Source organism: Corvus brachyrhynchos, unplaced genomic scaffold, assembly GCF_000691975.1.
Source record: "Corvus brachyrhynchos isolate BGI_N302 unplaced genomic scaffold, ASM69197v1 scaffold31, whole genome shotgun sequence".
In the NCBI taxonomy this organism is placed as follows: Eukaryota; Metazoa; Chordata; class Aves; order Passeriformes; family Corvidae; genus Corvus; species Corvus brachyrhynchos.
In genome coordinates, this window is record NW_008236196.1 from 1,140,519 (window position 1) to 1,164,551 (window position 24,033).

General features: G+C 40.4%; 1 protein-coding gene across 2 annotated transcripts in view; it reads left to right on the forward strand.

Moving 5' to 3' along the window:
• The window catches only part of AHCTF1 (AT-hook containing transcription factor 1), a 37,292-nt gene that overhangs the window by 6,255 nt on the left and 7,004 nt on the right, over nt 1-24,033 (forward strand). The window contains exons 5-32 of one of the 2 annotated variants that reach the window (XM_017740126.1): nt 1-174; nt 688-921; nt 1,017-1,133; nt 1,850-1,934; nt 6,324-6,474; nt 7,189-7,321; nt 7,409-7,590; nt 8,057-8,118; nt 8,876-9,004; nt 11,022-11,112; nt 11,199-11,288; nt 11,475-11,615; nt 12,387-12,491; nt 12,957-13,050; nt 13,350-13,473; nt 13,585-13,641; nt 14,699-14,845; nt 15,577-15,764; nt 15,951-16,095; nt 16,191-16,322; nt 16,847-16,994; nt 17,080-17,230; nt 17,791-17,898; nt 18,363-18,558; nt 19,434-19,628; nt 20,815-21,244; nt 21,770-21,872; nt 22,797-22,903. In XM_017740126.1, coding sequence (XP_017595615.1) covers nt 1-174; nt 688-921; nt 1,017-1,133; nt 1,850-1,934; nt 6,324-6,474; nt 7,189-7,321; nt 7,409-7,590; nt 8,057-8,118; nt 8,876-9,004; nt 11,022-11,112; nt 11,199-11,288; nt 11,475-11,615; nt 12,387-12,491; nt 12,957-13,050; nt 13,350-13,473; nt 13,585-13,641; nt 14,699-14,845; nt 15,577-15,764; nt 15,951-16,095; nt 16,191-16,322; nt 16,847-16,994; nt 17,080-17,230; nt 17,791-17,898; nt 18,363-18,558; nt 19,434-19,628; nt 20,815-21,244; nt 21,770-21,872; nt 22,797-22,903 — 4,019 coding nt within the window. The remainder of the gene's footprint in view (nt 175-687; nt 922-1,016; nt 1,134-1,849; nt 1,935-6,323; nt 6,475-7,188; nt 7,322-7,408; nt 7,591-8,056; nt 8,119-8,875; nt 9,005-11,021; nt 11,113-11,198; nt 11,289-11,474; nt 11,616-12,386; nt 12,492-12,956; nt 13,051-13,349; nt 13,474-13,584; nt 13,642-14,698; nt 14,846-15,576; nt 15,765-15,950; nt 16,096-16,190; nt 16,323-16,846; nt 16,995-17,079; nt 17,231-17,790; nt 17,899-18,362; nt 18,559-19,433; nt 19,629-20,814; nt 21,245-21,769; nt 21,873-22,796; nt 22,904-24,033) is intronic. The other variant, XM_017740130.1, reaches the window with a different exon arrangement.

A 24,033-nucleotide genomic window follows, 5' to 3' on the forward strand; every position in this document is an offset into this window, starting at 1 on the left:
TCCACAGAGAAGAGAAGCTGTGACCAGAGAAGGGAGGCATCTCTGTTTTCAATTACGAAGTCCTTCAGGAACAGCAGTATCAACCCTGTGCTACATAAGCAGAAGCAACCAGCTCGTTGTGGGTTTTTCTGATGGCTACTTGTCACTATGGAATATGAAAACTTTGAAGAGGGAGTAAGTAATACTTTCCACTAGGTCACACTTGGAGGTGTAGTGGTCTCAATTTTTTGTTTCAGGAAGTGCTGCAGTAGGGCTGTGATAAAACTGGTTTTTTTAAGTCAGTTTGTTCTGTCCAGGAGTATTCAGTAAAACTATGCAATGTGTGTATTTCCAGGTGTTAGAAAGGATTTTTCAGAACCAGGTACTGCACTTAGGCTGAAGTTACTGAAAGCCTTCATTATGTAAATAATGTGATTTTGGTGATAATATTTTTTAAAGTGTCCATGATGAAACTAGTGCGACATGGTAATTCAATAGCTGATCTGTGTCTGAAAGCATATTCTTTCCTACATTTCAGTCTTAATGGAAATTGGTGGTGGACTCATTCCAAGGCAAGGGTGCATGCAAATGAAAGATTGTTTGGAAGCCTTGGAGTCAGTATAAGGGACATGTAATTTTATAAGCGATAGTAAAATTTAGAGGTGATTTTAAATCTGCCACTTAAAATATCTGACCACATTCGGATAGGGGTTTACGTAAGGAAATCTACAGCACCTCACCGGAAACTACATATGTGTTATGGATGAATTATGGATGCATAAATAGACAGTGGACCATAATTAGATGCCAAGAAAAGATTGTGAAGGTACAGCTGAAGTTCAGAAGTTGGGAAGACAAATACTTAAGAAGTAGTGGCTTGTCAGTCATCAGTTGTTTAAGATGGAAGTACAACCTTCTGCACTTTGAGGATAAACGTGCAAGGTGCTTTTTTCCCCAGAAGATGCCTCTACCCTTCTACAAACAGCTAGAGCCAGCAGGCTTTTTTTCTTTATCATTTTTTTGTTTTAAACCTGTAGGCACCACTCTCAGCTTGAAGGAGGAAGGATTCCTGTCTATGCAGTTACTTTTCAAGAGCCTGAGAATGATCCTCGCAATTGTTGCTACTTGTGGGCTGTTCAGTCTACACAGCAAAGGTGAATAAAATCTTGCCATAAGTCACTGATCTTTTTTTATAATACTTGTTCACATTCAGTTGATATCTGTGTATTCATTTTGTTCATTTAACTGTACAGGAGATGAAAAGTATTAAGCTTACAGTGCAGTTTTTTCAGGATTTTTCACTTGTGGAGAGGGGTCGACTCACTCCTACCTTGTGAAAGAAGGCAAAGGAACAGTGCCTATATTTTTGTGCTTTCAGTCTTAAATGATTTCCCTTGTTTCTTGATGACTGCTTCAAGATTTGTTTGGTATTCCCATCATGATATTCAGTACCATTTAAAGTGGTTTAGGCTGCAGATGCAGAACAGTAAACATCATCAGCAAGCTACTTAATCAGCCCAGCTGTTCATAGAGTGGTAGTCTTCTTAAGTTTGACTTTAAAGCAGTTTTCATGGAGAATGCTTTACTGTTGTGAGTGATTTCCAGCAATTCGGCAATTTTTTTCTCCATACTGCATATTAAAGCTTTCCAATGATGTAGTTAGCATTGGCCCCTGAAGCTGCTAGTGTCAAAATTTCCTGCTTTCTGTTTTACTGGCTAAATGTGACCAATTTTCATGTTTTGGGAAGCAGTGTTTTTCTTTTCAGCAAGAGCATGCTCTTAAGTAAGTTTCAGCCTAGATCTAATAAAATGCTAATGAGGATTGTAAAGCCTCTTTGTAATCAAATCTCCTCATTTATACCTTTTTCAGTGAAGGTGATGTTGTGAGTTTACATCTGTTGCAGTTAGCATTTGGTGACAGAAAACGTCTGGCATCAGGACAAGTCATGTACGAGGTAAGACAGGCCTATATGTGAGAAGATGAAAATAGTAATTTTGTCTAAGTGAATATCAGTTAAGTTGACCAGGTTAATATTTACGATGACAGATCAGTGAGACTAAAGAAAAAATGTCTTTCGATGAGTCTCTGTAGGCATTGTTTGGTCCATACTTTTCAAAACAAGTCATAGAATCATAGAGTAGTTTTGGTTGGAAGACCTTAAATATCATCTAATTCCAGTCCCCTGCTATGGGTATGGATGCCCCCCACTAGATCGGTTCACTCAGGGCCCCATCCATCCTGGCCTTGAACACTTCCAGGGATGGGACATCTGTAGCATCTCTGGGCAGCCAGATCTCCAGATCCTCACCACCCTTACAGTAAAAAATTTCTTCCTAACATCTAATCTAAATCTCTCTCCTATTTTAGTTGAAAACCCCTTCTCCTTTGTCCTATCACTATCTGCCCTTGTAAAATGTCAGTCTCCCTCTTTTTTACAAGCTCCCTTTTAAGTGCTGAAAGGCTGCACTGAAGTCTCCCAGCATGAGGTTGGACTATTGGGCTGTGAGTGCATACTGCTTCTTGTCCACTAGCACCCCCAAGTCCTTGGCAGGGCTGCTCTCAGTCATTTCTCCTGGTCTGTAGTCATGTCTGGGATTGCCCTGTTCCAGGTGCAGCACCTTGCACTTGGACTTGGAGACCTTCATGTCACGAGATTCTCATGGGCCCCCCTCTTAGGCTTGTTGAGGTCCCTCTGGATGACATCCTGGCTTTCTGTTTAGTCAGCTGCACTTTTCAGCCTTGTGTAATCTGCAGACTTGCTTACGGTGCACTTGATCTCACTGTGTCATTGATGAAGACACTGCAGCGCACCGGTCCCCACACAGGTTTCTGAGGGACACCACTCAACATCGGCCTATGCCTGGAGATAGAGCTGTTTGCTACAACTCTTTGGCTTGTTCCATCCAACCAATTCCTTATCCACTGCATAGTCCACCCTTCAAATCTGTCTCTTCAATTTAGAGATGGTGATGTTGTGTGGGATTGTGTCAAAGACCTTTTAGAAGTCTAGGTAGGTGACATCAGTCAGTCTTCCCTTGTCAACTCTTGCAGTCACTCCATCACAGACAGTGACCAGATTGGTCAGACACAATCTGTCTTTACTGAAGCCATACACTTTCATACTGCAGTGTCGTGTGTTCCAACTAGATTCATCTGCAGAGAGCCCCTATACATTCAATTCCTGAAGAGGAAATGGCTGTTACAAATGAAATTACTCAATTTAAACATCACATGAATGGCATATAGGAAGAGAAGGCAGGGCTTTGTTGAATAGCTTTGTGTTACCGAACTGTAGATTTGAGGAAGCATCTGTCTGTCTCCCTTTCTTAAAATATGGTCATGTATAAATCTTATAGATTTCTGATCTCTGTTTTATAATCTTGTTTTTCTTTTAAGCTCTGTCAGCCTGACTTCAAATACACCTACAAAAATACCTACAATGTCTCTTCAGTCTTGATTCTGAAACTCAATAGTTTTAAGGATGATTCTTTTTTACTTTTTGGTTGGGTTGTCTCTGAAATCTACTCTTAAAGCCAGCAAAAGATATAAATGCAATGTAAGGTGGTATGATTTGGTCAGAAGAGTCTCTGTAAATTTTTAGAACTGGTTCCAGAGATGCTGTGGTATAGAATAGATAAAATATAGAAGAGATATTATTAGGTCTCAGATATCTGGCAGAGATGGGAGGCACCTGTAGAATTTTAATTCCATTCAGCAGTATGCACAAAACTCTTCCAAGATCTTTTTAGTGGGAAAGTAATCTTAATTCAGAGTAAGTCTTTCCTCCTATTTGGCACTTGCTCTTGTATGTTCTCAGTAGTACAAAATGAAATTGAGGTAATCCATGGATTACCTTGGACTGTGGTTCAAAGACTTTTTTACAGGGACTTTGAGTTTTGAATTTTTTGGAATGAGTTTAAATTTTGTTCTTTTTTTCCTTTTATCTATAGGAAAGCGCCTTCCTCATTTGGAAGTGTTGCTTTTGAACAGATAGAGGTTAGGTGTTTGGAGAAGGTCGTGTTTCTTTAAAACCTGTCCTCTGTCATGGTGATGAAGTAGAAATACCTTCAAGTGGTTCAACATGTCTGAATATGCATGTCATATCTTCGTGTGTGGTTTTTTAATGACAAAAATACACAGTGCTCTAGAGGAACAGAGCACCCTGTTTGGGGGTCTTTTGTGTGTGTGTGGCGTTTTTTTTTTAAAACAGCTTTCATTGCGGTTCACTCCTGCATCTTGTGCTCTGAGCACTTTGGCAGGTTGATAGGAGAAAGTTTCTTTAATCTTCTCAAGATTCACTTTTGAATTTCTGTTTTGTTTTATCCTCTTTTAAAAGTTTTTTTTAGCTACAGTCTTAGCAGTGACAAAGACAATACCTTTTCCTATGTGCTGCATTGGGAAAAAAGCAATTGTCTCTATTTCTCTCGTGGCTACTACTTTTTCCATCTGAACAATTTGATGTTAAAGTGTGGGACCTTTAACTATTTGGTGGTTATTCATCTTGGTTGTCTTACTTTTCTGAACAAGATGTGACAAATGTCAGTTTGTACCTCAGAGGGTTGAAATATTTCATCAGCCTTTAAAAATGGATCTACTAGAAATTCCAGTTGATACTCCTTAAAAAAAACACACAAAGCGATTAAAAAATGTTATTGTGTTTGTGACTTGGAAAACCTGTGGTGTAGTTAAAGTAAGACTTGGAACCCTCTACAGGCTATACAACCAGTAGTACATTCACAGGCTTATCAGTGGTGTCAGGCACCATTCCCTGGATCTGAGATCTTTTCCTTCCCTGCTGTTTCTGCTTCCCCATGATGAGTGTGTTGAAAGATTGCAAAAGGAGCCAATCTTAGAAGGCTGTTGAGGAGAGCTGAACATCTGCACCCTCTGAGGAGGAAAGACAGGTTCTTCAGCTGGCTTCCAGATAAACCACTTGCATGTGTAGTTTCATGCTGAGATCTGATAGCATCTACTGCCAATAATCCCTCCCCAAAGGATGCATCAGGACAGGATCTGTGCTCTCCAGTAGACACTTAAGTCTTGGATTACTTCTTGTGGTCATAGATTGGTCAGTATGACATGATGGCTCTCTGCCTACATGACTGAATCAAGCTTCTTGTTGGTCTTCAGTGACAGCAAATTTAAGAGTTGTCCTATTCACCAGGCCAAGCTTGAGTAAATGAGGAGAAATTAATCTACTGCTGCTTCTTGTTCACTGAGTAGAAGTCACAGTATCTTGAAACACTTGTCCCCTTACATCAGTGCTTTACGTCCCAGGAATCAGACTCGAGGCCATGAAAGCTTGCACTTTGTATTACGGTAAAAGTCACAAATGGAACTTCTGAAATGCGTGGCACTGTGTTTTTATAAACGTGTCCAACTTGGGTCTCCATTGTCTTCAAGGCTTGCTTAAATCTGCTCAAGTAAGAAAACTGAAAGATACGCTGAAATTAGGCTTTCAAAGGCCTTTTTTATATCATCTCAGCAGCTGCTGTATCTTGTGGATCAGTTCATGGTCATGGAGCATATCCTTAACTTTGTCCTGCACAAGGCTTGTGTATAGTCTCTACGTTGATACCAGAGTCTGACCAGTTCAACTCCTTGGAAAACTGTCCCATTTAACTGGTCTGGAACATCATAACTTAGTATCTTCTGTGCACTAGAGTTCCTTAACTTAGATTTGCTTGCCGCAGTGTGGAAAATTTAAAGTATGCGGCTTTGGCTAGGAAATTGTCTTCAGCAGGGACTATTTGGTATTATTTTTCTCCTTCTTCTCTGCACCAACTTTGTGTGGGTGTGCCTCTTCATGTATGAATGACAGCTGAAATTTCTAGTCATTAAAATTAATGCTGGACATATTTATGGAATTTTCATGCTTTATCTTGTGGAACTGTCCTTTGGAACGGTGAATTTCTTGTTCAGGACATGATCTCTTTTAAAATTGGTTTTAGTGATTAGTTATCCTACAGTGAAGGTGAGGTTCTTTGCTTAGGCTTCATGTTAGTTTTTCAAGGAGATGGTTTGGATTTTTCTTGTCTACCCTGCATATATCTGTTACTTCCAAAGTTCCTGAATAAGACAGTGTGGACTGTGCATGCCTCAGAGCAAAGTTTTGCTAAGGAATTGATAGTTTTTGAAAATGTGCAAAGCCTTTTCAGCCAAACTTACCTGCTCCAGTTTGAAACTTAATTGTCTTGAATGTCAGATGTAGTTTTTATTTGCTATCAGAAATAAGTTCATTGGAAATAAACAGTACCATATACATGTTATATTAGATATATACTTTCTTTCATAGTAGATCTAATGAAAATTACCGTCTTTTTTAATTTTTTTTCCTGCCCAGGGTTTGGAATATTGTGATGAAAGGTACAGTTTAGACCTCACTGGTGGAATCTTTCCCTTGAGAGGGCAGACCAGCAATACTAAATTACTCAGCTGTCAGACCATAGAAAAGTTTCGCAACCATGCTGACAGAGAGGATAGCATTAATGAAGGTTTGTTCTGATGTCCCTGTTTGGTTATTCTAAACTACATGATTTGGGAATCTAAGCTGTTCTATACTCACAGTCTTAAAGTCTTAAATATTCGTCTAGCTGACCTTGTTGGGCTTATTTAAAAAGAATCGCTTGCTTAAGTTCTGTGGGACTTTTTTATCCCTCTGGACATCATTCTTTAAGGGAAAAAATAAGTTTTATTTTATGTTTGCTGGGATGCTAGAGCAGTATATGGGGTCATCTGTATAATACTGGTCAGTCAATTTGTTCTGGCAGTTGTCTTCATTGCACAGTAAGATCAATCTGTCTGGTGCTTAGGAATGTTACCTGATTTTTTTTTTTTCTTCTCCCTGATCAAACATATGGCTTGGCTGCATCCATTTAGCACCTGGTCACTAGTGGTGTTCCCCAGGGCTCAGTACTGCAGCCAGGTCTATTTGGTATCTTTTTTAGATGATCTGGAGGAAAACCTTGATTAGCTAATAATTGTATGTTTGGTTTAGAAAGGATACAATTTGAACAAGAAAAAGAGGCAGTATGACTAAAACCTATCACATGGATGTTTGCTATTCTGTATATTGTTTTTATCATTGTTAAGAAAGAATTATGTTTCATGGGTGAAATAACAGAATTAAGCCAAAGCAGAAAGTAATATTTTAAAAACACCAGATCTCATATTTTCTACAACAAGAAACAATGTCTTCTCTTTGACAGTAATCTCTCCTGACACCAGTGTATCAATCTTCAGTTGGCAAGTGAATACCTATGGTCAGGGAAAACCATCTACTTACTTGGGTGTGTTTGACATCAATCGCTGGTATCATGCTCAAATGCCAGATTCACTGAGGTAGGTTTTAGTTAAGTTGCTTTCAATATCCCTACAAAGGATTAATTTGAAAGTCTCTGTTGAGCTTATGCACTTGTTTTCTTTAAGGCCAGAAGAATTCCGTCATGATTGCCCCTATTTTGCACTGTGGTCACTGGATCCTGTAATAAGCATGACTTCTCCAAACCTCATTTTGGATATTCTGGTACACGAGCGTAGTCTAAGTCGGGGGGTTCCTCCTTCTTATCCACCACCTGAACAGTTTTTCAATCCAAGCACCTATAATTTTGGTAGGTATTTCAGTGCTTTTCATTTGAATAGTGACAAGCTTCAGTTGAGGTCAAATGCCACTTAGGGGTTCTCCTTCTTGTTCATTGTTTGTCACACAAAAACCAAACCAAACAACCCCCACAAACCTTCTCCAACCTGGTTACCTGTCCTGACAAGGTATTTAGCTTGTGCAACATATCTGACAGGCTGCTGACTTTTGGGTTTTGGGGCTTCTGTAACACAGCCTGGGAAGGGGTGATGGTCATAAAATGAAATGACTTGGAGCTGAGGCCCAAAGCACAGCATCTGGGTGGCACTGGAGCTTAAGTTTCTACGGTCAGACAGTAACTACTTTTTAAAGAAAGTTTGTAGGTGGTCTGCTGAAGGCAAGGGCTGCTTGAGGTTTGTCTTTCCAGAGGGCACTATTGAAGAAGCACAAACTGGTGATAAGGTAACAATGTCTGTCAAACGTTCTTGTTTCTGCAGATGTTACGTGCTTGCTCAGCTCGGGAGTTGTTCACATGACTTGCACCGGCTTCCAGAAGGAGGTGACTTTTTTGCTGTATCTCTGTTGAGACTGTCCAGAGATGAACCTTTTCAAGCTTCTCTCTTGCAGTGCTTTGAGTGTCAGAGACCACTTTATGCTCACACAGCCCATCCACATGCATAACTGCAGTCACATCCTGCCAGTTTCATGCAAATAGTGCTGTTCTAGGGAGGCAGAGCAGGGATTGAATGGCTGGAAAGGAATGCAGCATTGCTGTAGTAGGAAGAAAGGGTGTGGTGGAAGTTGGGGAAAGCGTTTTCTTCTTGGTACTGTCTGCACAGTGTGGAGTTAGGGTATGGACCCCGATGAACTTGAGAAAGGAGGACAGCATGGAGAAAGGGAGAAGTTATTAACTGTTTCAGAATTATTAAGGAAATGCATGTTTTTTCTCCCAACCTTGGCCAAATTATAACTTCTGAGCCACTGCACAGCTTGTGACAAATCCTTTCAAATTAAGTTCCAGCTCACTAAATATACCCATGTAAATCATCTTTGGCACAAACAAGCACAGAAGTGTGATTTAAAGTTGTGTGTTAGTTTTAACTTCTACAGAATATAATTTGTGTCAGGGAAAATACCAGGGCTCGAGTATTGGCAGACAGGCTGGAAAATACTTCCTTTAGCATTGCAAGGGTTAGTATTTTCTTTTACAGGATATTGTCTATAAACTGAAACTGTTAGTTTGGCTGTTGTTTTTAAGACAGAACCCTAGTGATTGAATGCTGTCTTAAATCTGTGTGTTTTGATTGATGTTTCAGACCTTGAAGTTCTTGAAGAAATCTGGTCCTTTAATAAGTGAAGCCATTCGTGACAGATACACTCGGTGTCTTGTAGCTGGCTTGCTGTCTCCAAGACTGGTTGATGTCCAGCCATCCAGTTTGAGTCAGGTGAGTGTACACTGGGGAATCCAGGGGGAATACATCCATCTTATCTGAAGGCTCTAGAGGCTATAAGACCATGATTTTTTTATTACAAGTTGCTCTGACAGGCAGGTTTTGACATTAGGTAGCAGAAGTAATAATATTTTTAGATCCAACCTTCTGACTGGGAACAGCCCTAAGAGGTCTGTCTTTAGTGACCCGTGTGTTAATTCCGTGCCCCAGGTACTCATGCAGAAGCATGCAGTCAGTGCTGGGCATGTGCATCAGGGAGCAGCTTTCCCTAGGAATAGCCTTTATCCTCTTCATGTCTCAGAGCCTTGGTTGCAGTGTATTAGGTGGCAGAGTGGCCTCCCTCAGATGTGCACTATTGCAAACACCAGCTTGCTGCACTAGACATCATTTGCTTCCAAGGAAGTGCTGACCAATTACAATTGTCATCTTACCAGACAATCTCATTGCCAGTTCCCCTCATTTTCTCTTCATCAGTAGGTTTTTCTGCACCCTCTCAAAAGTGATCTTCATCTCTGTAGCCTTTGTCTTCAGCTGTGGTGGCTTGATTTCCTCCTCTTAGAGTGCCCTCTTGCTGCAACACCTGCATCACCTGTATCTTTCTACACTGCTACGTTCTGTCTGCCACCACAGTGGTTTCACACCCCTCTCTCACGGGTTTTCCATTTGTGGTGCAACGAACTTTGTCTCATCTGAAGAGTTTCCTGAAAGAAGGAGCCTTTGTGATGAACAACCCATCTTTCTCCAGGCAAGGGCAAAGCTAAAGGGTTGGATGGTCATCATGGAGTGCAGCAGTAAGCATTAGGAAGGGGAGAGCAGTCTTCCCCCGCCTTCATCTTCCTGTCTGTGGGCTTCTTCACCAAATGTGGAAATGTGTTAGGGAAAATAACATTTCTGCATAGTGTGGTAGCTAAAACAAATTTGGCAAGCTGACCTAGCCCACAGAATGTTTATTTTGCAAGCCTGATGTAGGCTCTTACATTCTGATTAGATGTTCTGATGTCAACTCTGGTGTGAAATTACTTGGGAAAGCAAGACATTTTATGATGACCTTTGCTGAACTGTGATTATATTGTTCAGAGACTGCATTGAGCAGGGATTGCTTTTGAATACTAGAAAGAAAAATTTCAGCATTAGGGTCAAGAAGCTTGGAATTTTGTTTGGTACCCTAAGAGGTAGTTGGCATGTTTCCTTGCCTGAAAAGCATTTTCAGAAAACAATGGAAATATCTGTATGTCTTTTAATATGTAGAAATTGCTCTTAAATGTAATGTTTTTACCTAGAACACAAACTTTTTGATTTGTTTAAAAAAAAATAGAGGGAAGAAAAAATGAAAAATTGTGTGCAGGATCATTTCACCTGAAAGAAATGTCTGAACACCAGCTGAAATAAGCTTATTTGCCGTGTGTGTGCATGCCTGTGCATTATCCTTCTCGAGGATTGCCATGGCATTAGAATACAGAATTTGAACAGAAATTTCTGCCTATTAGAACTGAAATGTTTCCCTTCTTTATGGTACTTTAACAAATTGTAGCTTAATGTTTTGGCTGTCAAAGCTGCTTCATGTCTTGCTGGTCTTGGGAGCTGCTTGGCCTCAGCTTCACTGTTTCCATGCAAACACAGTTGTGTTTGCTCTGTCCCCTTCACGTGTTCCTGATGGCAAAGGGGGGTGCCCAAAGTGCATCATGGGTATGAGCAGAGGATGTTACTGCAAATAGTTAACTGGGACTCAGTAAATGGAAACTGAAACCCCAAGGCACAGAAATAGAGATTAACATTAGCCTGTGTGAGGTTGAAATGTCAGAGGAAAACTTCCCTGTGTTCCTCAAACCAGCAATCAGTCCAGCCCGTGGCTGGAATTCAGAAAGAATCAAGAATCGGGAATTAGTTGCGTTTGCACCAGTGGACTTTGTGATGTCTGAATGAGTATCCAGTTAGAAACAAACACTTGTGTCGATGGCTCGGGAATGAAAAGTAGGTGAGGTTGTGATTTGCTTTTGTCTGTTGTGCTTAGGAGGAGCAGTTAGAAGCGGTGTTGTCAGCTGCTGTGCAGACAGGTTCTTTAGAACTTCTGACGGGATGCATTAAACACTGGACTTCTGAAGGTAATGCTGCTTCCAGTGTTTTTATGTTCTGTCTGTTTTGGTGAGAAATTGTGGCTTCACGTCCTTTTTGTTTTCTCTTTCTACAGAGCAGCCAAGTTCTGCTGTAAATTTACGGTTTGTTCTTGAGTGGACGTGGAGCAAAGTGATCTGTACAAAAGATGAACTGGACCAAATATGTGAGTACTGGTGTGGTCGTTTTTGAAAGCTCAGGCCATTCTTTGTAGTGGATCGTATTCAGTAATCTGCCGGTATATGGTACTGCTTCTTTAAGTGTTCTCTAAGTGTTGTGTGGTTGTTGAAGTGTCCTCTGGAAGTCTGCAGTTGCTCCGCTGACTGATGATTTGATATTCATCCTTGACAAGGTGTTCCGCTGTTTGACGGCTCCTGCAACTTCATTGACCCCCAGACACTACAGTCCCTTCAGCACTGCCAGCTGCTTCTGAGCAACCTCAGCACAGTCCTGAACTGTTTTCTAACAGAAGCCCGAGAGCTTACTGAGAAAGGTTGGTGAAAGCACTGCTAAGCCTTGGGTCCGTTTGTTAAGGTTTGGAAGGATGCTTGGGTTGTAACTGTGGAGACAGGAGCTGCTGTTGTTTTGGATGGTTGGGAGAGTGTCAGATTGAGCTGGGAGGAGGGGCTTAAGTCTGAGAAGCTGGGACTGTGATTTAAGATGCTTTGAGTTCAGGGCAGCAGCTTGTTGTGGAGGTCATGAGCCTGGGTAGGGGAGGCTACATTGCTTCAGCAGTGAGCTGAGTAAGCACCTGGGTGGCACTTACAGCAACTGAGTGTGGCAGTGCTGAGAAGTGTTCCTAATTCTTAGCTCGTGATCGATAGCTGTGTGCAAATTGCTGGAAAATATAAAGGAAGCTGAAATGAGTAATGTGTAAAGCAAGTTCCTTGAGTTATTTTGGCTTCTGATTTTATTAATTGTTGTTGGTATATTGTGGGCAAAAGAAGACACTCCCTTTGCTAAAGTAATAATCTCTGCTACACGGGAAACAAATGTCTTTTTCCTGAGTGAATCTAATTGATAAGGTTTGGGTTTTTTTAAATTTTAATTTTTAGTGAGTCTGTTTCTTTGTAGTGCTTGGTTTCTTTTGGGGGTGGGTGAATGGTGTTTCATTTTTTCAAATTCAGAAGTGATCTGGGGGGACAAATACAAGTAAAAAGAGTTCCACCATGGTTTTTTAGGCTTTCCATTTGTTCTGCTGAAGGGAGTTTTGTAAAAAGGAGAGGAATTGCCATATCCAAATAATCTTTTGCCTTTTTTTCAGGTTTTACAGACTTGACAAATAAGCAGGTGGTAACCAGCCTCATTTCTTTGTATGCACAAGTGGTGATCTGGTTCTGTCGATCCAGTCTCCTGCCTGAGGGTTTAGGTAAGCAGAACCTGTATTGCCAGAACACTTGTTTTGAGAGTAAAAGCAGTACCTGCATGTTTGGAACCTTTTGTGTATTGCTGGAGGTGAAAATACACCTTGGAAATGCTCTGAAATTAGACACCTTATAAATTCCATTGTCAGCCTTAATTGTCTGACAGATGCTCACACGACACATTCAAAAACCATTCCAAACCGACAAAAGAGTTGTTTATTTAGGAGTGACCGTGAGCTTACTTTGCGTGCTCTGAACGCTGCATCAGCTGCAAACTTGAAACTGATCTTGAGACAAGAAGAAGTAGTTGAGCCTTTTACCTTAGTTCTCTTTTAGCAAAGGCAGAAACATGGATTCTTTGAGAGTTGGAGGTTTCTTGAGGTTGTGTGGTTTCTGTCTGTCTAGTCCAAAGTTGTAGTTGAAAAACGTGGTCTTACTTCTTTAACTTGCTTTTACTGTATCACCTGTAGATGACCATATGCATTTGTCCAGACCTTTCTACAATTACCCTCTGATTCAGAGCTACTATACGGGTCACCGACAGAAACTCCAGCGCTTATCAAGGTAAGACTTACAGGAAATCTCTAGAAAGCCTGCACTGTTAGTTAGACTGGGTGAGCGTGGTTACTTTGGCAGTTAAAACCCTTTGTCTGCACTTCCTTGGCATTCCACGTAACAGAGCAGGAAAGCAAACCTGGAACCCAAACAGTCACTGCAGCTCTTCTCTTGATTTCTGCTTTGGACTGCCTCATTAATTCATTGTGACCTAAGGAGCATCCTTCCTCCGAGTCAGAAATCTGTGACACTGAGAGGCTGGAATGAGTGTTTTCCTCTGTCCAAACCCTTGCTCTCTTTTGTTGCAGAGGAAAGTGGGATTCTGACTGCTTGATGATTGATGGAATGGTTTCCCAGCTGGGAGAGCAAGTTGAGAAGTTGTGGCAGAGAGATGAAGGCGGCACTGGGAAATACCCACCTGTCAGTTTACACGTGAGTGTTCTGTTCACTGAAAACCCCAGCAGCAGCAGCAGCAGCAGTCCCCTAAAGCCAGGGATTCTGAAAGACAGGAGCATTAGAAAACCTTCTCATCTTTCATTTCAGGCACTGCTGGATCTCTATTTGCTAGAAAGCATTGAAGAAAGTGACAAACATGCAATTGTATCCTTTGCAGATTTTGTTGTTACCTCTTCAGTGTGTGCACATGAATGTTCTTCCATGTTTGTCACCAGGTGTTTTTCGCAAAGTCTTTTCTGATACAAGAAAATATGTTCCCTAAAATATTCAAGATAAAATCCTCCCTTAGTTTTTCTCAAAATTCAACACAGTTTATAATTTTTTAAAGCACTCCTATATGTAGCAAAGGACTGTGAGTTAGAATGGTGCCCTGAAATGTGCTGCTTCAGAGCAAAAGGATTTGTAACAGTGGTTTTCCAGTAGCTGATTTTTGCCAAAATCATTTGTCTCGCAGCCCAGCTAACAATGTTTGCTTTTTTGTGTGTGTTAGAAGTACAGGCACACAGAATAATAAAGAGGGAGGAGAGAACAGTCATTGGGTAGAAACCTAATTTTTGAGCTGCTGGAACATGCAGGCTTGCCTTTGTTGTTTGTTGGCTAAACCATGAGGGGAGCCTGGAGAGCAAGGGGGTTAAAAATGGTTGTAGTATTCCAGGGCTGCTTTACTAGAACACGTCCTTAACAAAGGATGTCAGAAAGGGAAGATGAGACATTGAGTGAGGGATCCACATACAGTTTTAAACACAGTTTCAATCAGACAGTGCTAAGTTGCATTGTAAGGGTACCATAATTTGTGGTTTTTGTGAAGTCAGGAAGTGAGGAAAACAAAACAGCTGTAGAACTTGTTTTTTTAATAATTAAGCATTGGATGTTCAAGTGTTTTGGATGTCCAGCTGGTAGATTAACTGACTGAAGCAGGAGCCTGAGTTTATAACAGCAGTATTTAAATATCCAATATCTGATTTTTGATTTCCTTACAGAAATCCACAAGTGTTTCTCTGGCTGTTTATTCAGAATGTTGATTTGTGGTTAGGACGTGACTATCGATACAACAGGCTGCAATACCTTAAAATGGCGAGATCAATACATTAGGGTGTTCTGCTTCCTACCATTTTCATATACTTATTTCATTGGTTTGCTAATAATAATGTGATAAATTTTTGGCCTTAGCAATTTATTCACCTTAATTAGATACTCTCAGACAATTTACTTGCTGCTGGACATCATGCATTCCTTTCCAAATAAAACAGAAACTTCGATTGACTCCTTTCCAACTGCCTTTGCTATTCCTTGGGGTCTCGTTAAGCTTATTCAAGGGTTTTGGCTTCTAGATCACAATGATTATGAAGTAAGTATGAAACAGTTGAGTTGGACATTGCAGTGCAGAGCTGTAATCAATAAAAGTATTTTAAAGATTGGTACTTAGGAGCTGTTGAAGCATTAGAAAGTTTTTTGTAACACTGCTCTGACATCTTGGGCAATAAGTCATGATTTGAAATTTTGCTTTAACTACTTTGACAGGAAATTGATTAAAACAAAGGCATAATCAACTTTATTAATTTTAATATTTAAATTTTCAAAGCCATCTATGGTTAGGTTTTCAGCAGACTGGTTGGGCACTGTTTCTAAAAGAGTGTTTTGGGTACTTTTAACCGTGGAAACTGTGCTGCAAGTAGCAGCAAGATTTGAGACAGAAGACTGCAGAAGTGACTTTTCAACCTGTTCTTCTGATGCTGAAGGTTGTTCTTTACTTGTCACCATGTCAATAGAATCCATTTGTTGGTCGAGTAACTTATTATTTCATATATTTATAAACAGCAATGTTTGTCCACAGACTTTTGTTAACTTAGAAAAATCTGAATGTTCCTCTTAAAGCATTCACTTTGTTCTCTCTGGCTGATTCCTTCTTTCCTGCAAATACTGAAGAACTTTTATTGATGTGTCCTGGATCAAGCATTTTGTTAGTTAGACATCTAAGTTTGCTTAACCCCCCTGCAGCCTTGCTGCAGAAAGTTTTGCCTGTGTTTGTTGCACGGATCTGTGTGTCTGTGGTAATGAAGCTGCTCTCAACTTCTCCAGAATTCCCTGGCCCTGCTCTTCCATCCAGCTACAATCAAGACTGTGTCATGGCAACACATGAGGATAATTCAATCCCTCATGTGCCAGGGAGAGCACAGGCGAGCCCTCAGGTACATCCAGATGATGAAGCCGTCGATGTCCAGCAGCAGTGAAGTGCGGCTGTTCCTCACCGTGTTGTTGTCCAACAGGTAAGGAAATCTCTCCTGCCGTTTTGGCGTTCACATGTTGGGAAATGTGGAGAACTGATGCTACAAATGGGGCTCCCCTCCATTTCCATTTGATCCATTTGATCTTTGAATGAATAGCATCACTGTGGGGCATCTTGGTGGCTCTAGTGTTCCTATTCCTTTCCATGTCCAAAAACTTACCTCCAGGTGCATGGTGGAGGCTTGGGGTCTGTTGCAGCAGCACACCACGAAGTTAACCATAGAAGAGCTGCTCAAGCACATGTATGAAATCTGTCAGGAGATGGGGCTCATGGAGGATTTGCTGAAGCTGCCCTTCACAGACACGGAAAAAGTGAGTTTGGAGAAGAAACAAAAAAATCTTAATCGTCTCTGGCAAGAGAAGAGGCAGAATTGTAGTAGATGTTTGAAACGTGTTCTTTCTCACAGGAGTGTTTGGAGAAGTTTTTACAGACCAATGCTGGTGTTCAGAATCGTGAGTTCCTTTTAGTCCACCATCTGCAGCGTGCCAACTACATCCCAGCGCTCCAGCTGAATCAGTCCATGAAGGCCAATCTGACGGTAAGGGTAGACATCCTGCTGTGTGAAATTACGAATTATATGTTACAGACCATGGTTGACTCCAGTTAAAAGAGTTTGTTTGCATCCGAGGAATAAATATGTATCTTGTCTTTTCATTCAGTTCCTCAGATCCCTCTGTTATGTATGGTTTAGATTATGGGAGTTGATTTACTTGTTTGTGTGTAATGAAGAGTATGTTGTATGTCATGTCCTGTATCTTGCTTTTACCTGAGAGCAGTCTAGATGCTCCACAGGTAAAATTTGCCTTGTGGGTTTTAGTTGCGAGTTTCAGAGTTGTTTGGGATTCTTACATTTTGGTTTTTTTAACTAGTCTTGCACTTTGCCAAAACTGAAATTGGTGAACTTGATGTGTGCTCCTGGGTGGCACTTGCTGTGTGCAGCAGAGGTGTTCTCCTGTAGCTGTAGAGCAAATTTAGGCCCTAGTTAGAACGAGCAGAGATAGTTCTGTGCAATGAACTTCCTGTAAATTGTTAACGTCGTGCTTTACACATTTCCGTTGTCAGAATGATCGTGATCCTCACCTGAGAGAGAGAGCAGTTGCCAGAAATTCTCTATTAGACCAATATGGCAAGGTGCTTCCCACAGTTCAAAGGAAGCTGGCAGTAGAGAGAGCCAAGCCGTACCGTTTGCCTTCATCAGTCTTAAGAGAAGGTAATTTTAGAGAAGGGAAATACGATGTACAGCCGGCCATCACTTTGATTACACAAGGCTGATATTTTTCCCTCTTGCTTTACAGTGCCAAGGCCAAAGCCTTTATCAACAGTAACAAGGCAGGGCAATGCAGGAAATGTGCATACAAGAGCAACTTTCATCAGTAAAGTGTTGTCCAAAATTGGGGAAGTATGGTTAGGAAATGAGCAGAAAACAAATATCTCACAATATAATAGGTAAGCAGCTTTTTGAAAAAGTTAATCTTGAGCTACATGTTTGGAGGGGGAGGGAGGAGGAGGTGGAGAGAGAGAGTCAGTGGGAGGGGGCGAGAAAGAGAATTCTATTTGAATTGTGTTAATATTTTGGTGGGAAGATGCATGTGAATAAAGCTTTGTTTTGCTTTTTTGCTCATATAGTATATAACATTTAAGAATCAATCATATGTAGTGTTTGGAGAGTTTTTCTGCTATGATAATCTTCTCTATACAAATCCATGTATTTACATTATGGCACATATATTTACAGTATTTAAGACAGCTGAAACTTGAGCTGTTTGTCACTACCATGAAGCTGTTGGTCTACTGACTTTTACAGACTTTTGTGTGATCACATAGTAGTCTTTTACCACTTCCTGCTTGGTTATTTAAAAATAAGCAGAATCTTTACAAAGAGTGGAAAAGAGGCTTGTAATTGTCAGGTGATTGTCTTACATGGGATATGGACAAATAAAGTTGAATTCTGGTATAGCTGGACTTGGAAGGAATGAAAATCAGTTACGTTTTCATTTTCCTTCTAGTCCTAGAACTACAGAGCCAGCAGTCAGTACCCATCCTCTCCCTGCTGCAGAGTTGCCCGATGCGTTTCTTGGGACACCTATTACGAAACTTTCTCAAAAGTGTTCAAGGTATAGTAGAGCTACAGACTTTATATTTCAGAAAGGTGTTATCATGTAAATACATGTGCATGAGTGTATACTTCTTTGGTTTACCAAGGATTCTGTTGCTTTTAGTTTTGTATCTCAAAAGTCAACTTAGGGTCAAAATTAAGTGGAGAATTTGAAATGGTCCCTGCATTGAAATGTAGATTAGTTTTCTCCACTGCTGAGAATTAGGTCACTTGTGCAACTTAAAATTGGGGTATTCTTATGTCAGAGGCAGGGATTTAGGAAATTAGATATGAAATGTAAAGATATAGTGAAAAAATGCTCCAATGTGCCTGTCGCTTGTTTGTGGGACTGATAGATCACCCCCAGCGGTGAGGTTGTATTTCTTGTTCATCCAGTGTTTTTGTTCTGCATCATCTGAGATGATCACAGCATGGTATTTTTCATTTATTTGTGCTCCTAGTTTAAACTGTGTGTTTTAACAGGTTACTGGATTTGGTGGTTCGTCCTGTTCCTTCCCGCTCTGTGGCACAGGATGAGAGCCAGCAGTCCCCATGCAGAGCTTCTACTTCTTCCGTGGCATCCAGCCCCCTGAGATCAAATACACATCGCTCCAGCTCCCAAAAGAATCTTCCAAGAGCATCAGAGCTGAATTTACTGGAAACTCCTCTTGTGGTCAAGGTTTGTATTTTAAGAAGTGAGTAGCAACCAACCAAACCAAAAAACTTCTTAGGTTTGTTTTAGGTGAAATTAAAAAAGTATTTAGCAGAAGCACTTCTGCATTGAAATTTTCAGTATGCATGTGGTTATTGTATACACAGTCCTTTTCAAAGCAGTAAGCTGGGAACGGTTTTTAAGCAGGAAACTTTAGTTCTCAGTTGATCACAGTGGACAGCTTGTCCCATAGCTTTGTGAAATAAATTTATTGTATGGAGCAATTCCATTTTCCACCTTTTTCTTATGAAATACCGTCCATACCAATGAACTAGCTTCATCCTCTTTTGAAACCCTTTCAGTACTGTAAAGTAATCTGAGTTAAGAACACCTGAATGCTTCTACATGAAGATACGTAGGTATTTTTAAAGCAGCGTTACTTCCTCTTGTGTGCACCTGATAAATTAGTAAAAAAAAAGCTGTGACTGTTGCTTTGCAGAATTGCTGTCAAATGCAGCAACTGAAAACGCTGCAGTACAGAGGAAAGTTGAAGTCGTGTGGCTTTTATAAGAGCAGCGTAAAAATTGCAAAAATTACTGGGATAAGAGATAACCTTGCAGAAAACAAGATGTCATATCGTTGTTTCTTGAAGAAGTAATTTTGAAAAATAACTTCTATTTGGTTGGCCATTACAAAGACAAACCAAGAGAAATATAAAAAGGATGCTTTTTTGTCTTTAAAATGTTGGTATTTTTGGAAAAAACAGTGCAGAGGCAAAACTTTCTGCTGCTATAAACCCAGTTCATAATTTAAGCTAATTTAAGTTTTGTAATGTAAGCACAGTCTTCCCGTTTTGAAGATTTAACTGGTTTTAAATTAAATGTTTTTATTTCTTTTCCTAGAGAGCTAAAGTTTTGGCCACATCTTCTGGTTTTCCTGGGTTTACTCCTCAGTCTATTCTCAGGTCCAGCCTTCGCACTACACCCCTAGCAACTCCCTCTGCATCCCCAGGACGATCAGTTACTCCTCCTCTACGAGCAAAGGAACCTAGAATATCTTTCAGGGAAGAGAGCTCGAATGCAAAGTGGACTGTTGGGGTAAGCTGGGCTGCAGTTAGCGAGTTTTGCAGATAACGCTGTGATATTTTGACTTTAAAGTTTGCCAAAACTCCTTACACTGAGAATCTGGATTGTGAATCAGAATGGCAGAATTTGGTCAAAAAAAGATTGTGTTATGCTAGACCTTCTGTAGCATCATGTTCCTGCAGGAACATATTCTTAACAAACATCAGGGACCTTGGTGGCTTTTATTCAGATGTTCTTAGGACCTCTGGTGGTTCAGCTTTCAGCTCTACCTTTTCAAATGGTAGTGTTGCAGGAAGGTAAGGAATATAGATCGAGCCTCTTGTTTGGGTTTGTTACATTTTGCAGATTGAATATCTGGGAAAGCAACAAGTCATAAAGCTGCATTGACTTTCAACCTGTCTTTTTGCAATGTTGGGTTTACTTAAATGATTGTAAAAAGAGACTCCTGAAGAAGAGAACTGTAGTGTTTTCTGTTCTCTGAGCCCTAAAGTTCTCGGGTTTGCTTCTTGCCTTGCACCCCGGGTAGCATCCATGTAGTTTCCAAATGCAGTGGGTCCATCTGACCAGCTGTGGTCCCTTCTGCTCCTGCAGTTGTGTAGCTGGATTCTGTGGTTCAGCCCATCAGGCAGTTGCCAGCATAATGTACCCAAATCAGGGGCACAACAGGGGCATGTGCTGCTATCCCATGAGTAGCTCATGTATGTTACAAGGAGCTACTCAATTGTAACAAGAGGTGCTCTCTCCTGTATGAAATTCTTACTTATAGTGGCACTATGGCCAGATGAATTTACTTGTTCCATGTCACAGCCATAGTTGACCACCAGCATATTTTAGTAGTGCATGTGTGTTGAAAGGGCAAGCATAAAATAGAGAAATCTGGAGTTAAGATTTTATTAGGCAAAGCTTTGTCTTCCTGAAAACACACTGGTAAGCCCAATGAAGAGGCTTGAGATGACATTATGAACAAGACTGACTTCATCTTAATTCTTCAGTGTCGTGGAAACTCAATAAGCAATCTAAAGTGTGATTAATTTTTACACTTAGCCTTAAATCTAAGATAGTGCTAGAATGAGAATTAATTTTTTATTGCCTCTCTAAGGGGCCATGTGTAACTTAGAAATATCAGTATTTATTGGGGTTTTTTGTTTTGCTTTGACAAAAAGCAGACTCCTGTTGCTGATCTGAACTTGTGTTTTAGGTGACAGAAGATGATAAAGCACTATTTGGAGCTTCATCTGAGCATCATCATGGCTTGATGGAGGATTCTTGGTCTGAAAGTAGAGAGAAACCAACTCTGTTTACTCTGAGCAATCCTGGGGGTGATCGTGCTGAATTGCAGGAGTCTTTGGAAAGCTTACCTGGAGGTGATTTGGAGAAGATGGATGTCAGCAAAGAAAATAGTAACTTCTCTGTCAGATCAGACCAGACTACTTTGGAGTATCATGATGCAAAATCACCTGGTGATTTTGAAGATGATGTCATCTTTATAGCTGCTAAACCAGCTAATTCTTCCACTGAACAAACTGGTGATGTTCAAGAATGGGAGAAGGAGGAAGAAACTGAGATGGTCGAAGATAAACCTTTCCAGATGAAACAACTAGATCCTTCAGAACGAAGAAAAGAAGCAGGTGTGTTTCATCCTGTGATAACCTAAGTTTCTGAATTTCTCAAATGTCTTCAAAAGATTAAATTATTGATGAGTGCAGCAGTTTAATGATGAGTTTTCACAAGTGCCCTATGCTTTTAAAATTACCTCTTATGTTTTAAGTGCTTTTTTAAGTATCCTAGACCTATGAATACTTCCTTGGCTGGCATTTTTTTTGTGTGCAGTGGCAGTTGAAAGGTAGCAGTGATTTGTGGGAATGTTAAGAGGGGTACATGTTTAAAGCTTGGGCTTCTGGTTATGTTTTAGAGGTACTTCTGTAGTTTGCAGGTTTTTTTACGTTGTTTGACTGAAATTGTGCATCAGGCTTCTTGTTCTACTGCAAAGAAGAACTTGGACCTTCTGTGCATTTGAAGTCTCGGTAGCATTATTTTGCTAAATGCCTGTCCTAGATGAAATGCATAAAGGATCACTTTGAACTCATATGAGCAGTTTAAAAGAAGTGATGTTGAGTGGAATGGGGAAGTCATCCATCTCTTCGTTTTTGTAGGATTTGTGGAAGAATCAAATGCTACATGTCATACCCTTCCTGAGGGTGATAAATCGGTGTTTAAAGCTGCTGAGGCTGCTACTTCAAGGGCTGGAAAAGAAGGGTGAGCTTATGAAGTAGATACATCTTTGGGTTCACACAACATTCAGCTGCTGGCTTTTCTGTGTTTGAAAACTGATTTTGACCTGGGATTAGTTCCTTCCTGTGTTCTTATATATAAGGGCCTGTCTATTCCATTCTGTCTCTGAGCAAAAGTAATCTGGCATGAATGTAATGCACACTGACTAGCTGTCAATTTGAGCCTTTTTTCTCAAATCATTGCAGATCCCAAAAGTATGATGATAAAGACTCCATTCAAGAGTCTATACAGACCTTGTTACAGTTTGAGAGTTACTAAGCAGATACTGTGAACATAAGCCCTGTTTTTTTATGAAAATTGTGTAGTTAAAAATTAATCCTGAGATCCTGTAACTTCCGTGGGTTTCTTTTGGAGTTTGAATGCTTTCTGACAGTATTTTTTACACTTAATTTCTGTTTTCTGTATGTGCTCAATTAGCATCTATTTGTTTATGGAAAGGGAAGCCATTTCTCACCAGGTACTTTAAAAGCTGCAACTGCTTATTCATAAAGACAGGATGTCAGCAATGAGAGAACCCTTAATTTCAAGTGGTAACTTTCACCTGTACAGACTTTTGTTCGGTTGGTTCTGAACTTCTGTTATTGTAGTTGCCCTCTTTCTACAGAAGACAAATAATACATTATTCTGTAACACACATCTGTTATGTTATTAACTAGTGTTAGATAGCTGAAAAGAATGTCAAGTACGTGGTTCATTGCATAAAGTGAGTTAGAAAGTGAATTACAAATTGAGTCACAAATTGATTATGTTGAAAGAAGAATTTCTAATTTTTCTTGTATTTTTTCTGGTTTGAAACTTGAAGACTTTACAGTGAGCAAGTAACTTGTAAAGCTCTTAAAAGTTTGTTTTCAAGCTTTATGATGAATTTCTCTCTTTCTGTTCATGAAGTGAAACAGCCTACCAGGAGTCTGAAATGACCTCTTCATCAGAAGAAAAAGCCATACTGGTTGCAACAAATCCACAGCTCTCTGAATCCCCAGAGGCAGACAGTGAACGTATGTTGGAAATACTCTGTGTGTTAAAGTAGCAGAGCTCCTCAAGTGAAGTGTGTAGTTTTCCATACTGCTATAGGTGTCTCAGATTGAAATAGTAGTAGCATGTTACTGCTAACTTTCATTAAACTATAGAGAAAATACACTCCTTCAAGAAAGTCCTTGTAAAAAGTGCATAGTGAATCTTCTTGATCAAAATATTTAGATGCTGGTAGAACTCAAAGTATTACAAGAAAAGACCAGTATTTATTTCCATGTTGTACACCACTACCAATTTGTGTGCCATGGGATCTGCTGCTTGATTTACTATTTTAAAAGGTGATACATCCTCAGTATTCAGACTGAAGAAATTATCTACCATGTCTTTCCAGCCACATTTTCCTCTTTTATTTTCCATCTATGGACTTGGCAGCTGATTTTCTCCTCCTTCTTTCTTGCTGTGGGGCTGCATTCTTTAGCAGATCTGTAGTTGTTGCAGTTTAAACTCAGTCGACAACTAAGCCTCACACGGCTGCTCACTCATTTCCCATGGGTGAATGGGGGAGGGAATGGGAGAGCTAAAGGTGAGAAAACTCACGGTTGAGATAAAGACAGCTTAATAGGGAAAGCAAAAGTCTTGCATGCAAGTCAGGCAAAACAAGGAATTCATTCACCACTTTCCATTGTCAGGCAGGTGTTCAGCCATCTCCAGGAGAGCAGGAAGATGAGTCATGGGAAGACAAACACCATAACCCAAATGTCTCCTGCTTCTTCCTTCTTTGCCCTGCCTTTTGTCCTGAACATGATGCCATATTTTATGGGATGTCAGTTGGGGTCAGCTGTCCTGGCTGTGTCCCTTCCCATCTTCCTGTGCAGCCCCAGCCCACTCACTGCTGGCATGGTGTGAGAAGCAGAGAAGGCCTTGGCTCTGTGTAGGCTCTGCTTAGCAGTAACTAAAACTTCCCTGTTACCAACACTGCCTTCAGCACAAATCCAGAATACAGCAGTACCAGTTCCTATGAAGAAAATTAACTATCCCAGCCAAAACCAGCTCAATAGTTTTAGCTTTTGGAGAAAGCCCAATATATGTGGCAGGATGGAGAACCATATTGTTGGCTCTTGTTACCTCTTTTACTTCTTTTTGCTTAAACTTG